Here is a 14,743-nt window from a genome sequence, read left to right on the forward strand (position 1 = left end):
AATATGCAATGCATACACAAAAATTCAAACAAACAGCAGAACGAATCCAATCCATGTCAACTAAGCATTCAAGTGACAAGCATGGGATTGCCACGTGTGGCTTGCCGCAGTAACTTGAGCGGGCGCCACGTGAAGTCATGTGTATTTTTTGTTTGTGAAGAATGATATATATTTGGATTAATATCATGAAAACTCCAAACCGGTACATATATGACAAATTTATTCCAAACTATTTTATGATCACAAAAAACTCCCAAATTAGTATGCATGTGACAAATTTTCCCAAACCTATTTTTTTTTTATCACAATAAACTCCAAATTGGTATACATGCGATAAATTTATCCCAAACTATTTTTTTGACCACAAAAAACCCAATTGGTACTTGTGATAAATTTACTCCAAATTATTTTTTTGACAACAATAAACTCCAAACAGGCACTCGTGCAATAAATTTACCCAAAATTATTTTTTTACCACAAAAATTCCAAACTAGTACACTTATGACAAATTTACCCTAAACTAAATTTTTTGACCACCAAAAACTCAAAATCGGTATACATGTGATAAATTTAACATTCGCTAGGGAAGAGTCAATGGATCAAATCTTCCAGAGATCAAATGGTCTAGTGGAACCAAAAATCTAGGTTCGAGAATTCCGTTATGCATGGAGAAGGGCTAAAACTCCCGTGTCGCCTTTTCGTCATCAACTAGTCTTTTAAGAAATATGCAATGCATACACAAAAATTCAAACAAATAATGTAACGAATCCAATCCATGTCAACCAAGCATTCAAGTGACGGGGATGGAACTACCACATGTGGCTTGCTATAGTAACTCGAGCGGGCGCCACGGGGAGTCATGTGAATTTTTTGTTTGTGAAAAATGATATATATGTGGGTTAATACTATGAAAAACTCCAAACTAGTATACATGTGATAAATTTACTCCAAACTATTTTTTTTCAACAAATTCTAAACTGGTATACTTGTGACAAATTTAACTCAAACTATTTTTTTTATCACAATAAACTCTAAACCGGTACACATGCGACAACTTTACCCAAACTATTTTTTTAACCACAAAAAAATCCCAAACTGGAATGCCCGTGATAAATTTATTTGAAATTATTTTTTTGATTACAATAAACTCCAAACAGGTACACATGCGATAAATTTACTCTAAACTATTTTTTTACCACGAAAAATCCCAAACTGGTATACTTGTGATAAATTTATCATATACTAAATTTTTTGTCTACCAAAAATTTCAAATTGGTACACATATGAAAAATTTACCATTCGGTAGTTTCCATTAAATCAGATTAATACCACGAAAATCCCCGGATCGATACAGCTGCGACAAACGAAGGATAAAAACTCCAAACTAGCATATTCGTCAACTATTACGTGTCATCCCACTCAATAATTCGATGATAAAATTTAATGAAAAGCTAACATATGGTAAATTTATCACAAGTGTATTAGTTTGGGGTAAATTTGTTACATGTGTACAAGTTTGGAGTTTATTATGATAAAAAATTTTTTTTTTGGGACTTTATCCAAAAAAAAAAAAATATAGTTTGCAGTTTTTTAAGTTTTGACCGAACTCTCTCATATGAGATGTAACCGACTTTGAGTCTTGTGTTCATGGTGGAAAGCCCACAACATGAACTTTACAAATATGTGGTTCGGTTTCACGAAGGGTGTTGGCATCGCGGATTTTCGCGAAATGGGCTAAGCAAATGGTCGAGGTAAAGAGCTGCGTTATCTTTTCTTTTGAGAAAATTTCGATTGAAGTGATTCATGAAGTATTGGAAAGTTTAGGACTAAACCCATATAACCTTATCACCTAATCTATGAAAGTCGCATTTTGCCCAACGCTCGTTGAGATCGGGCAACCGCCGTAAAAAGCCATGATATCGACCGATCCAATTTAGGCGAATCAGGTATTGTTGGAAAGCTCTCATAGAACACGACTCAATCGTATCCCTCCATCATGATTCGAACTGTCCCGATTCCCGATCAAAATTCAGCGCAACTTTGGTACCAAATTGGGTGTGTAATGACACAGCATACAGGTAAAAATCAAATTATTTCGGGGCCACATTGGCGGGATCTTTTCTTGCAATGCTAACACCACCATTTTTCCTCCTGATGAAATACTTTCCAAAAGTTCTTAATATTTTTTTTTTTTTTGGTCGAACCAAAAGTTAAACTGAGCGACATATAAAGCATCATAGGAGAGAGGAGGAGGGGGTAAAAAGGAAAAAATGCAATTCCGCACGTGCGCGAGTGGCCGCTTGTTTTATAAAACCGAGAGCCGAGATATAAAGGAGTTAGGAAGGAGAAACTCGAACTTTCAACGCTTCTCCTACCTCTCGCTCCAGTAAAAGCAGTTTCTCTTCTCTTCCTCTCCCCGCACTTTGCCCCCTCGCCGGCTGCAAATCTCCTTCCGGCTGCAAATCTCTCTCTTAACGAGGTACCCTCTCTCTCTCTCTCTCTCTCTCTCTCTCTCGCTCGCGGCTGGTGTATCTGGCTCGCCGACGAGCTTTTGCCGGGAAGTTTCCTTCTCGATTTGCTCTTTAGATGAGGTTCCCATCTGCTCGTTCACGCATTTTCTGGTCGTACAGTTGACGTCCCACTTTTTCCCCCCCCTCGACTTGGGGTAGAACGTAGAAGTCGCGCTTCTGCGGCTATCTTATCGCTAGGGTTTTTTTTCTCTCTCCTTTTTGTTCTATGTGGTTTAGGGCTTGTATGCGGCCCCGCGGAAAATTGGGTTATTTGACCTCGATTCGTCGCATCGCTCGATTTCTAAGTGGCGATTGTCGGTGGTGAAAGAAGCAATTATGGGATTCGGTTCTTTATGGATAGATGATGCGTCGACGTGCTGATGCTGCTGATTTCTTGATTCTGTGTTGAGAGTGTTCCGTATTCGGTCTCTGTTGGTTGTTTGTCTTTGGACGCGATGTTGTCTCTTCGGAGTCCTTTAGCAGCGTCTTTTGGAGGACCGCTTTGGTCCATGTGGTGGTGGAAATTGGGTTGAAGCGTCAATGATGGAGAATTCTCTGCTGTTCCTTTCGCTGGGCTCCATTTATTCTCGTGCATCGCTTGCAATGTGCTTTAGCCATTTATGCTCATCGAGATTTCCAGTTTAATCAGCAAAACCAATATTTGGTTTCAATAGTTGATGGAATCGTGATAGTAGTAAAGTAAAGGACAACCCCATCTATGTAATCAGATGTGCTTTTGCCAGTTGAAGGGCCGCAAGGTGCAAATGGGGAACAGTTTCAATGACTATCATCAATAGAGCTCCAATTTTTTTGTCCCCGGATGATACGCTTTTAGACCGCAGCTTTCACAATCTAATTTCAGTGCTATTCCTTTACTTACTGGATGCATCCTAGGATCTTTTTTCTTTGCTTTTTTTGCTTTGCCCATAAAAAGATGTATGCCGCGTTGCTTACAGTTTGAATGGAAAATAAATTCTGCTAGAGGAGGATTGCAATGGAAATTACTGTAAACACATCCACTTTAGCTGTCTGCTCATTCTTCGTGCTGCTATCATTGTCCTTGCGGTTTTCTGAAATGCTTTAGTATGAATGCTTTCACAAAATCTTCCCCAGAAGACAATTCATTTCAGTGTTTTGAAAATAGGCATGTTAAAGAAGAGTTTTGAGGAAATTGCTAGTTAAAAAGACAACACCTCTTCTGCTGTGTTACATCTCTCTCTCTCTCTCTCTCGTGCCACATATGGATAGACGCACATGATCATGCACAGAACCCAAATTTGAGAGAAAAAATGTTGGGATTGCTTTGAACTTGATAATTGTTGATTGTGATGTTGCTCCTACGATCTTTTCATTCAGTACACAGTGGAAAGAATGTGGAATGAGTTCAGTTTTTCCTACATAAAGGACTGATATGTGGAAGCTCCTAGGAACTTTGTGTTAGTCAATCTAGGTGTGACACAGAAGGAAGTTGAGAGGATGAATCCACTAATCTTTTACTTTTGCATTTGATGCAGGTATCAGTATGCCCAAAGTGAAGACCAACCGTGTCAAATACCCAGAAGGATGGGAACTGATAGAACCTACACTTCGTGAATTACAAGCAAAGATGAGAGAAGGTTTGTTGTTCTTTATTTCTCTTGGTCTCCTTTATATTACTCATAAGAGAAGGTTGGTAATTTTAAGTCAATGACAGAGAATGTTGATATTTCTATTGCAACTTAAGTTATTTGATGTTGTGATCTTCACTTCTTCTCTCTTTGACGGTAGTCTTGTATGGTTTCTTGTGAAGCTGATATGTTTATGCTGATTTATGTGTCATGGCAGCTGAAAATGACCCTCATGATGGAAAGAGAAAATGCGAGGCTCTGTGGCCTATTTTCAAGATTGCTCATCAGAAAAGCCGATACATATACGATCTGTATTATCGGAGGAAAGAAATCTCAAAGGAACTGTACGAGTTCTGCTTGGACCAAGGTTACGCAGATAAAAACCTGATTGCTAAATGGAAGAAGGTTGGTCTTTCTTCATCTCATGCTGATGTGGTTGGTGTTTTCTGGTCGTGATTTTTTGGTTTGAAGTGTGTAGTCATTTGTTGAACATTCTCTTTTGTCAAGTCTTTTGTTGCATGCATTTGGTGATTGTTGAGGACCTGGTTTATATGTTTAGAAACTGATAGCTTAGTCTTATGTATCTGCAAATGATGAATTACTAATTATAGGCGATGAGCTTGCGATGTGCCTTGAGATGATATGATTGGGAAAACAGTGTCATGAAAGAAAGAGGTGAACAGGAGATAAGAGAGAAATTTCAACTAAATATCAGAATAATCTTTCTTTCCTGTATTGCTCTCTATCGCATTTGCTTATTTGGGAAATGCGTCAATTGTATTCCATGGTGAAGGAAGCATTCTGGATTTAAACATTGTCCCATCTCATAAATTGTTTCTTAACAGAAATATATGGCGTCCTCTTCTCTTTCTTCTGGAGTTCCCGTAATTGAGTGCATTCCACATGATGATGTGCATTATTCTCATGTCAATCACTCAATTTTCTGTTTATATCTCTTAATTCCATATCCTTTAATTGCTGTGCAGCCTGGTTATGAGCGGCTCTGCTGCTTACGGTGCATCCAGCCTCGGGACCACAATTTTGCCACCACATGCGTGTGTCGAGTGCCCAAGCATTTGAGGGAGGAGAAGGTGATAGAGTGCGGCCATTGCGGTTGCAGGGGTTGCGCGAGTGGAGATTGATTACTCACCTCTAATGTGCGCAATACATATCGAATTTGTTTCTGCATGCTCTTGGGGGACAGGCTGGGAGTCATTAGGCTTTCCAGAGTTTTATGTTTATCTCCGGGAAGCTCTCCGGTGAATGGAGTGTTGTATGTTTAGCATTTGACAGGGAAGACTGATCGACGGACCTGAGATAAACTCAATTGACTTTGTCCTGCTTATCTACTCCCTCCTTCCAATTCGCAGAATATCAATTCTTCTAGGAAGTGTTTTTTTATAAGAAAGCAATGAAATCTATATTGTAATCTTGCTTGCGATTGGTTTTTTTTTTTTTTTTGGGGGGGAGAGGGGGGTGGGATTCAAACTCGCGATTGGTTCACTTTGTTCATTTCTTCCCGACGAGTTAATTGAGCTTCTTAACCGGAAGAAATGAATAAAGTGAAGGGCATAACTTGGGAATTCAGCCGAGACTATCTCCAGGCCCAGGAGTGCGTACCCATGAAGCTTTTAGCATTTGCTTTCGGCTTATATTTTCCTTCATCTTTGGTCGAAGTCGTTAAATTACTCCTGAGTGATTGGCTACAGATTAAATGTAGATGATGTTTATGTTCATACGCCGCTAATCCAGAAATTTATTGGGGAGTTTCCTTCATCCCTTTTGGTTCTTCAGCCAAGCATGAAGGATTAATCGATTGAAGGTAAACACATGGCCTCCTTCCAAGTATGGCTGGTTTGTGTTGATTCCTTAGCGTTGGGCCAGAAGCCTGTTTCGCAAGTGCTTTTATGCCACAAGCGGAGGAAAGTCACTTGTTTTGCTGGTGCTAACATACGTTGGTTGGGACCTCTCAGGACACGCTATTAATTCAATCAGGTCTCTTTAGTTTTGCGGTCGTCTTTTCGCCGTGCCAAGAGGCCTTTGGGTTCCCTAGGAAAACCGCCCTCATCCGGACTAAGAACTCACGTCCCGTGAATCTGCAGCCGAGGCTGCGATTTCGTCCCGCGCCTTCCCTTTTCGTCCCTCCACGACAGGAGAAAGCACATCCCCAATTCCCTTAGACAGTGATGCAACAAGTCAAAAGGGTATTGCTACTAAGTAAAAGCATGAAGTCCAAAATGAAGTCCACGGCACAGGGAAACTACCACTAGAAGAAAGTCCTGAATCGGAGACGAAACTGATCCAGTTGGAAAGGAGAAATCAACTCTGGAAAACAACACCCTTTCGTTCTCCGTCTTGTGGAGAACAGAAAGAAGCGCGAAGAAGACAAAGGAGAAAGTACGAGGAAAGTTTCCTGGCCTCCTCCACTCAACTTCATCATCTTCATCCCCCGCAAGCACCCAAGGAACAGACCGAAAGAGACCCCCATTTCCACAACTTGACTCGCGCTCAGAGTCAGCACTCCACTAGCTGCAATTTGAGTATTTTCTCTTCTTTTTCCTTTTGAAGCTTCATTATGTCGAATCAATCGTTGACTTCTATGCAGCTGAATTCCCAGAACAGATATTAGTTATAAAGGGATTCACTTTTTCTTTTGCCCAAACCCGATCACAACGTGAATAATGGGGAGGTTCAAGTTCCAACTAGGTAAACCACTTTGTTTTTTCTTTCTTTCCTTGTAACTTCCTTGGCCTACTCTCCAACTTGGCCATTACCATTTTTATTTTATTCTATGTCTGTACATATACATGGGCGGCGGACTCCACATATGCATTTCTTATTTTAACGTGCTGGTGCTCCAACGCATGCACTTCTAATTACCAATCGTATCTTTTTCTTCTTCGATGGCAATGAATACCCTCTATTGTCCATTTTGCTTTACGTCTAAGAGATCTCGAGATTCGGACGAGATCTCGAGATTCGGACGAGATCTCGGATGAAGCAGTTTAAGAACTTATTTAGTTCCTCTTGGTCATTGCTTGACACGCTAAAAGTTTGGTATTGATTTTGAGTTGTCACCTCTCTTTTCTGTTTTCAGATTGTGCAATGCTTCTTTTTTTCGGTCGAAATGTAATGCTTCATGTCAGGCTGTTCTATGGCACAGTGTAAAATCAGGAAATAAACTGTTCACCTTATTCGTGTGCCATGGTCGGTGTGACAGAAGATTTTACTGTAAATTAAGTGATGAATCTTAGATTACAACCTATTACAACCACAACAGAGTAATAGGAAAATTGTCCAATAAGTCGTGAACCTATTGTATTTTGACCAATTCGGTTCTAAATCTTTCAATTTTGTCAATTGAGTCCTAAACCTTTTGACACTTTGCCAATTGAGTTTATTCGGCCAATTTTAGCCGAAAATCACTTATGCAGACTCTAGATGCCTTACTTGGCACAAGTGGCGCCGACTTAGACATAATATATATATTCAAATTTGTGAGTTTTCTTTTTGTTTTTCCCTTGTTTTTTTTCTTTTCTTTGTTTCTTTCCCCTTTTTTCTACCTAGCCCGACGAGGGCTTCATGGCTCTCGTTTGTGGTCGGCGAGGGTGGGCAATAGAAAAAATGAAAAAGAAAAAAGAAAAGAAAAAATTCAATTTTTCTAAAAAAATTATCCACGATAGTACCGACCTTCATACGTGGCACCATCGGCATCCAAATTATCGATTTCTGGTTAAAATTGGCCCGATAGACTCTCAATTGATAAAGTGTCAAAAGGTTTATAATCAAATTGGCACAATTGAAAAGTTTAAAACTAAATTGACCAAAGTGCAATAGATTTATGACTTCTTGGACAATTTTTCCACCGAATAACTCGAATACTCTCGGTATTTTTTAGGCTCCAATTACACCCGATAATCTCACGTTATATAGCCCCACAATTTCTTGCAAGATAATATTTTGATCTCTCGAAAGAATATACGATTGCTACCACAATAATTTCTCGAATTGAACACAAACTTTATGGACGTGATTCATTGAAAAATTCTCCACTTTGCACGAAACTGGAAGCCTTGCCCATCAACCACGGGGCACCTGCAGCACATCGAAATATGTCAGCAGCCCGAGAGGCATTCCAAAAAATCTGAAATTCTCACTTTCGCCCGATCACGGCTTCCTCCCATGTATGATTCGGATCAAATTTCATTCACAGGCTCAAATCCGAGACGTAATTTTTGAATACGAAAGGCAAACCCTTTTGAGTTTGTATCGAGTAAGCCTTATTAAGGGGAAAACCCGAATTTCCATACAGCGATCAAGCGATAATTCGGATTTAACTTTCTCAAAATCGTTGGGAAGGCGAAGATTTGAATTTAGCATACGCCTTAAGTTTTTCGCCGCCATATCGGTTTAAATATAAAATAAATCCGAATTGAGTCAACGGCTATCTTTGTCACCTTTGCTGGATGAAATAATGAGTAGTTGGTGTAAAGTGCTGGCCGCCAAACTCTGTGCACATAACATATCCTCGATTTCCATGTTCATCTTAGCTGGTTTTTCAAAGATGGATGGCCGCAGATAAATTTTTTTATATTCAAGACGTGAATACTTTAGCCAAAATGCGAAATATTTTTTTATTCCCAAAAATACTTTTAGGGATTAATTAATTAATTAATTAATTTATTTATGTAACATATATATATATATATATATATATATATATATATATATATATATATATATATATATCTCGCAGACAAACGTGGTCCCTAGCCACCATTCATTAACACTAGCGGTGGAAAGGATTCTGAAATGGAGTCAATCTGTGGCGGACCCTTGTCTCGAGTCCCACTCCCTGTCGAACCAAATTGCGGACATCACTTGATTAATTAACGGAAGCATTATTAGCTAACACTCGTGGGTGGTGGACCAGATTTTCAAACAGGGGTCAAGTTTTGACTCCCCCACAAAAAAAAAAAAAAAACAGGGATCAAGTTAATCAGGCAATTAAATTCCCTCTCTCTCTCTCTCTCTCATTGAGTTTGTCCGTCTGAGACTAGATTGTCTCGGCCAAACTCCACTTAGTTCGGGGGCAACCCCATTAGATAAGCTCGTTCGGCCGTCCTGTCTGTGGCGAAGGGGAAAAATTATCCGAAAAGTCCTAAATCTATTGTACGATGGTCAATTCAGTCTTAAAACCTTTCGATTGTGTCAATTTAATCTTAAATTTTTTGACGATTTGCTAATTTAGTCCCGAAACTTCTAATTGTGTCAATTTAGTACTAAATCTTTTAAAATTTGGGCTAATTTAGTCCTAAATATTTTGAAATTTTGTCAATTTAGTCCTAAAACTATATTGATAGAAATGACTACATTGGCAAATTGTCAAAAAATTTATGACTAAGTCGATAAATCGTCAAAATATTTTGGACTAAATTGACACAATTGGAAGGTTTATGACCGAATTAGCAAATGTCCAAATTTTTTTACGACTACATTTGCACAATTGAAAGATTTAAGACTGAATTGACCGCCGTACGATAAGTTTAGGAATTTTTTAGACAATCATCTCATGCGTGACGCGATAAGCTAAGTCTATCAAAATATCGGACCCACGATTTCCTTTCCTAATCCACGATTTCCTTTCCTAATCAAGGATCAATGGCATTGTTTTCTCTTACTAAGATCCGAATTTTTCGACTGTCGACATTCGAAATTCAAATCTTATGGCATTATTATGTATATGGTTAAAAATTTTGGATGGGAGCGAGGGAGTTTAAAAAGTGGCTGGTGGAGACAGGGCGTTTGTTAATAAGTTCGCTCTCGTAAATTGTCGAAACGTGGATCGCGCTCGTCCCTTCCTTTGGCTTTCTTGGTACCCACGTCAAGAAACAGTAACGATCGGCCCCACCACCAGAGCATCAACGATCGTTGAAATCTGAAAGCGGGATTCGCGATTGGTCGGGTTCGAAGGTCCCCTCCTCCCACATTCCTTTCTTTTACCTTACTTTTCTCGAACGCTTTGGCTGTCCATTTGCTTCTAGAAAGAACAAAAGAATCCGCAAGTAAAACGGGTTCACAGAAAGAAAAAAAAACAAAAAAGCATCGGACAAACCTGCCTTTCGATGCACATGCCGGAGTTGGAGGCCTCCCCGTTACATTACGATAGGCAAATGGTATCTGGTTGGATCCATAGTACCTCATCAGTATGTCACGTGTTGTACGCGTTATATAGAAGATCTTTGAAGCCGATAAGCTGGGTTAAGTACATGGTACTGTTGTTGTCCGACCCAACAAGGCCTCATCGGGTAGCTAGATTCGAGGGTCCGAAAGCTTCCTGGCTTAGGACGAGCCCACATGACGCTTCATGAGCCGGAACACGAGGCCATTCTTCCCTCGGTTGGTAGTTTCCAAAGGCATTATGGCAAATTGCGTCCCTTTAATCAAACACCGCACTCATGTTGGCTTAGACGTCCAATTCCTAGAACAAGGTATGTAGATAACTTTGGTACAACTACTGTTCTTATGGAGAGGGAGGCGGCTCGACTGGATCTACTATTATGGATAGGGAAATGCGTACACAAGTAGGTATACATCTCTGTTGTTTCTTGACATTTATCGAACAATGAAAAGGATATTAGGAATCATATCTTATATTTATTCTATCCGATTTTATCATATCCAATAAAAATATATAGACGGTCAAACGCCAACAAAGACCGGATATGAAATGACGTTCTTCCAATCTAAAACGATGGACTCCTTCAACAAATCGAAAAGACCAGACACGAAACTCCTAGTTCTATATACGAAGAGTACACGCCTAATGAAGTTCTAGATGAAGACGAGCTCGCTGAATTCTAGATGATTGATGATCTCAGAACCTTTGAACTAATGGCCCTTGTAAGATTTTCTATCAATCCCTGTCAGAAGAAGCATCATTGGCAAGCCCCAACGAAAGCGCCGTACCATGTTATGCTGACCCGGACATGTTAACGCATAAAGATCCGCCAAAACGAATCGTAGAGATACATAATCATCGGGAAACGCGTGAACGGCACTAGCACGTCTCGACACATCGCGTGTACATGATCGAGTTGACGAAAACGAGAAGAGGGATTCGGGAGAAGAAAGCGACCCTGTCTTGCCAATTGCGCCTACACATGAAGAGAGACTGCACTTGTGTCTTGGAAGTCAGTGTTCGAGGATGTCATCAGTTTGTAGGAACATCAAACAATAATTTCTGCCTGGATATTATAGGCGTTGCTTAATATGGTAACACACACTACTGTCATTTATTCTTGACTATGGTTATTAATTAATCACCAGTGTGAGGAATATACTTCTCCCAACGGTTTATCTCCTTCTTTCGAGAAATTTTCTCATTTTTCAAACACCTTGATCCCACGCCATATTAAAGATGACTGGTGACTCGATTGAAATGAACCAAAAAAGCGATCCACATTCAAATGCACAACACATAAACGTCTCTTTTGAGGGGCTCGACTACGTAGAATAGGTGGATGCTACTAGAACAGGGCACCGGCCGGAAGCATGGTAGCGAATTAGTGTCGCAATGGACTAAGTGCTATATTATGGAAGGCACTCTCTTTGACTAATTTGGACAATGCGAGACATAGTCAAAGCCACACATAGCAAAGTGCAGAGGATTCGTTGTATCAATTGTCGCGACCTGCTTTTCCCTTTTTCAAAAGGTCCAGTGGATTTAGAGGTATTGTCATCGGTCCATGGCGCGGACTCTCCCAAGTCTTACCTTGCGTGATATTGAATTGCGTTTTCATGATTAGCGACCTAAATCATTACTAAGAGTCGTCGCCAGCAACTTGGGGTCGGCTAGAAATCAATCAAGACTTGGGAATGTCGTCTCGATTCCTACGCAACTTGAGCATATGAGTTCGGGGACTTGTTTACGCTAATTATCTAACCAACGCACTTTCGGTACTTAACCGATCGATCTTTTTTAAGGTGACCACATATTCTACTTATCATTCAAATCCTACAAGTGTTTAACCAATGCTAGATGATCCATCCATAATGCTTTTCTGTAATTTTTGGGCAATTACCAGCTTAATCCTTAACCTAACACTAGGAAAGCGATTAACAAAAATTTTATCGAAATGTAGTAGCGTAAATAAACAATCAAGGCATGGAAAGTAGCTAACTAGTTATTGAAATGTAGACATGCAAGCCAATCAATATTAGATACAATCCCCAATAATCGAAACCGAGACATGATCACGTGTACATAAATAAGACTGGGCTAGACATCAGTCGATCACCATCGCCAAACAAGGAGCCTAATAATGCTGATTAGGCTAAAAAGGCATTAAAAATTATTTTCCAATTTTTCTATTTTTTGGAATTTTTTAGAATTTTTTATTTTTAAAATATTTTTTTTTATTTTAAATAAAACAAAGCCATGCCGTTTCTGGCCTGCTACACTGAACCAAAATGATATCGCACTAGGGGGCCCAAAAGGACGCTACATCACAGCAATTGTGAGCACTAAAAGCTGTGTGAATTATTAGGCGTAATTAGGGGATGAGAAAGACATGAAACATTTGAATGACTCGAGTGTAGTTATCATTTGAGCTACAGTGGAATTGTAATGACCCTAGGACATTTCCCCTTATCACCCTATTTATTTATTTTTTTAAATGTTTTCCTTATTTTCTGCCAACTTTTATTTCTAATGATGGGCGTATTGAAATAGCAGAGATAACAACCTTCATACAACACACATTATCTTATATATGCATCAATATATCTTACAATCATTGTATAACCTCCCATTTATTACTCTATAAATAAAATACGAAAGAGGTTAACTACTTACTGTCATACTCTATCTCTCTTAGCTACTATCATCCACATCTCAAGACTCCATATCGATAACTTCACTATGTTACATATGTATATAGGTGGACTGGCCAAACAAAAGAGCTTGTGGTGGGTCAATCAATTTCCTAAAAAAATAAAGGGATGAGCGAGCAGCCCAGTAAATGAAATTACTAGGCCTAAGGCGGGAATGTCGACTTTATACTTAACAAAACTATCTCGTGATCTATTGCAAACATAAACATGAACCTTTATTTGTAAATCATTAAATGCGTGGAATCCACCATATAACTTTTGTTCAAATGCCATGAACATATCAATCCATGCAAGTCACATCAAACAGTCATTCCTGGCTTGCCAAATTTATTTTATGCCTATCCAGGCCATAAAAATTTGCCTATCCAGGGCCATAGTTAGTAAGTCGTATTCCGAGAACCCTCACTTGTGGGTTCAATGTCACCAAAAGGTGAACGTCTCGCATAATCACCTTCATGAGAATGACGGCTCAATATACCCACAATACGAACACTTAAGACTTTAAGGGAACGTTTGCATATCCGGGCCATAATAATTGCCTATCCAAGCCATACGTCGTTCCTCGGATGATCTGCATAAACACATTCTTGCATGCACATGCATGAAATCATTTTAATGCAAGAAAATATTTTCGTGGCTTAATGCAATAATACACTTATCGCACACAAAATGCACACAATTCATGTCAATCTAATGCAATACTTCGTTTAAGTAATAAACGGACGTTACTGCATTAGTTCTAGTAATCTCATTTACCTTTCACCGGATTATCGTATTTCACTGCGATTAACGAACGAAACCCAAACTAAGCCAAAGGAAGAGGCGGCGGCGGCGTGATGGTGGCGTGACAGCTTGAGGCGAAGGTGTCTTGAGGCGACCGTATCGGTGGCATGAGGTGAGGGAGAGAGAGAGAGAGTCGGCGGTAAAGAGAGAGAAAAGAAGTGGAAAATAATGGGTTTTTGTTGTTCTAAAATGGGCGATCATCATCCTTTTTATAGCCTAAAGTTTTTATTTTTTATGCCATTAATACACATGCTTCTTGTTCGATTCTTATTGGACCACCTAGAAAGCCTATTATTCAATATGTCATCATATTTTTAGAGTAGCCACTTATCTCCATTTTATTGGACCACCTTGCATCTTATAGGTCATCCTAGTATAGATTAGCCATTTATCGAAATCCTATTAGTCCATCTTAAACCTTAGGTATCTTAGATTAGTCACTTATCGGTATTCTATTGGTCCACTTGTTTAAGCTATTAATCCTGGGTTTCCGGAGTAGCTATGTATCTTCATTTGATTGGTCCATTTGTATGGTTATTGTTGAACCTTATCTTAACATTTAATGCTTGAAAATGACATTGATCTTATTCTTTCATTAAATACTTGAAAATGACATTGATCTTATCGTATTATTAAATGCTTGAAAATGACATTGATCCTATATTTTAGAAAATTGACTTACCATTGACTTAATATCAATTCAAGAACTATTTCTTCATATTATATTTTGTAATACAATTTTTTGGAAAATTTTCCAAATAAGTTAAATAATAGCTTTCTTAAGAATTTTGTAAATAACTTTCTTGAGAAGTTATGGAGTAACCACTTATAAAAAATTCCTTAAATAACGATCGAGAGAATTTCTTTTACTCTCTAATTATTTCTAATGTAGGGAAAATTCGGGATGTTATAGGAATTTTATGCTACTCTTCCCGTGGATGCATGTCA

General features: G+C 39.0%; 1 protein-coding gene across 2 annotated transcripts; it reads left to right on the forward strand.

Annotated features, from left to right (window-relative positions):
• The first annotated feature begins 2,345 nt into the window (after nucleotides 1-2,345).
• Nucleotides 2,346-5,564, forward strand: LOC115742309 (protein BUD31 homolog 2). 2 transcript variants are annotated; one of them, XM_030676529.2, is made up of 4 exons: nucleotides 2,346-2,479; nucleotides 4,025-4,126; nucleotides 4,335-4,522; nucleotides 5,104-5,564. In XM_030676529.2, the coding sequence occupies exons 2-4, from the start codon at nucleotides 4,033-4,035 to the stop codon at nucleotides 5,257-5,259; spliced, it is 438 nt and encodes a 145-aa protein (XP_030532389.1). In that variant the 5' UTR covers nucleotides 2,346-2,479; nucleotides 4,025-4,032; the 3' UTR covers nucleotides 5,260-5,564. The 2 variants fall into 2 exon arrangements, with proteins under 2 accessions (XP_030532389.1, XP_048142026.1); XM_048286069.1 differs by lacking the exon at nucleotides 2,346-2,479 and adding an exon at nucleotides 2,641-2,665.
• Nucleotides 5,565-14,743: the final 9,179 nt, after the last annotated feature.

The sequence above is a fragment of the Rhodamnia argentea genome, chromosome 10 (assembly GCF_020921035.1).
Source record: "Rhodamnia argentea isolate NSW1041297 chromosome 10, ASM2092103v1, whole genome shotgun sequence".
Classification (NCBI taxonomy): Eukaryota; Viridiplantae; Streptophyta; class Magnoliopsida; order Myrtales; family Myrtaceae; genus Rhodamnia; species Rhodamnia argentea.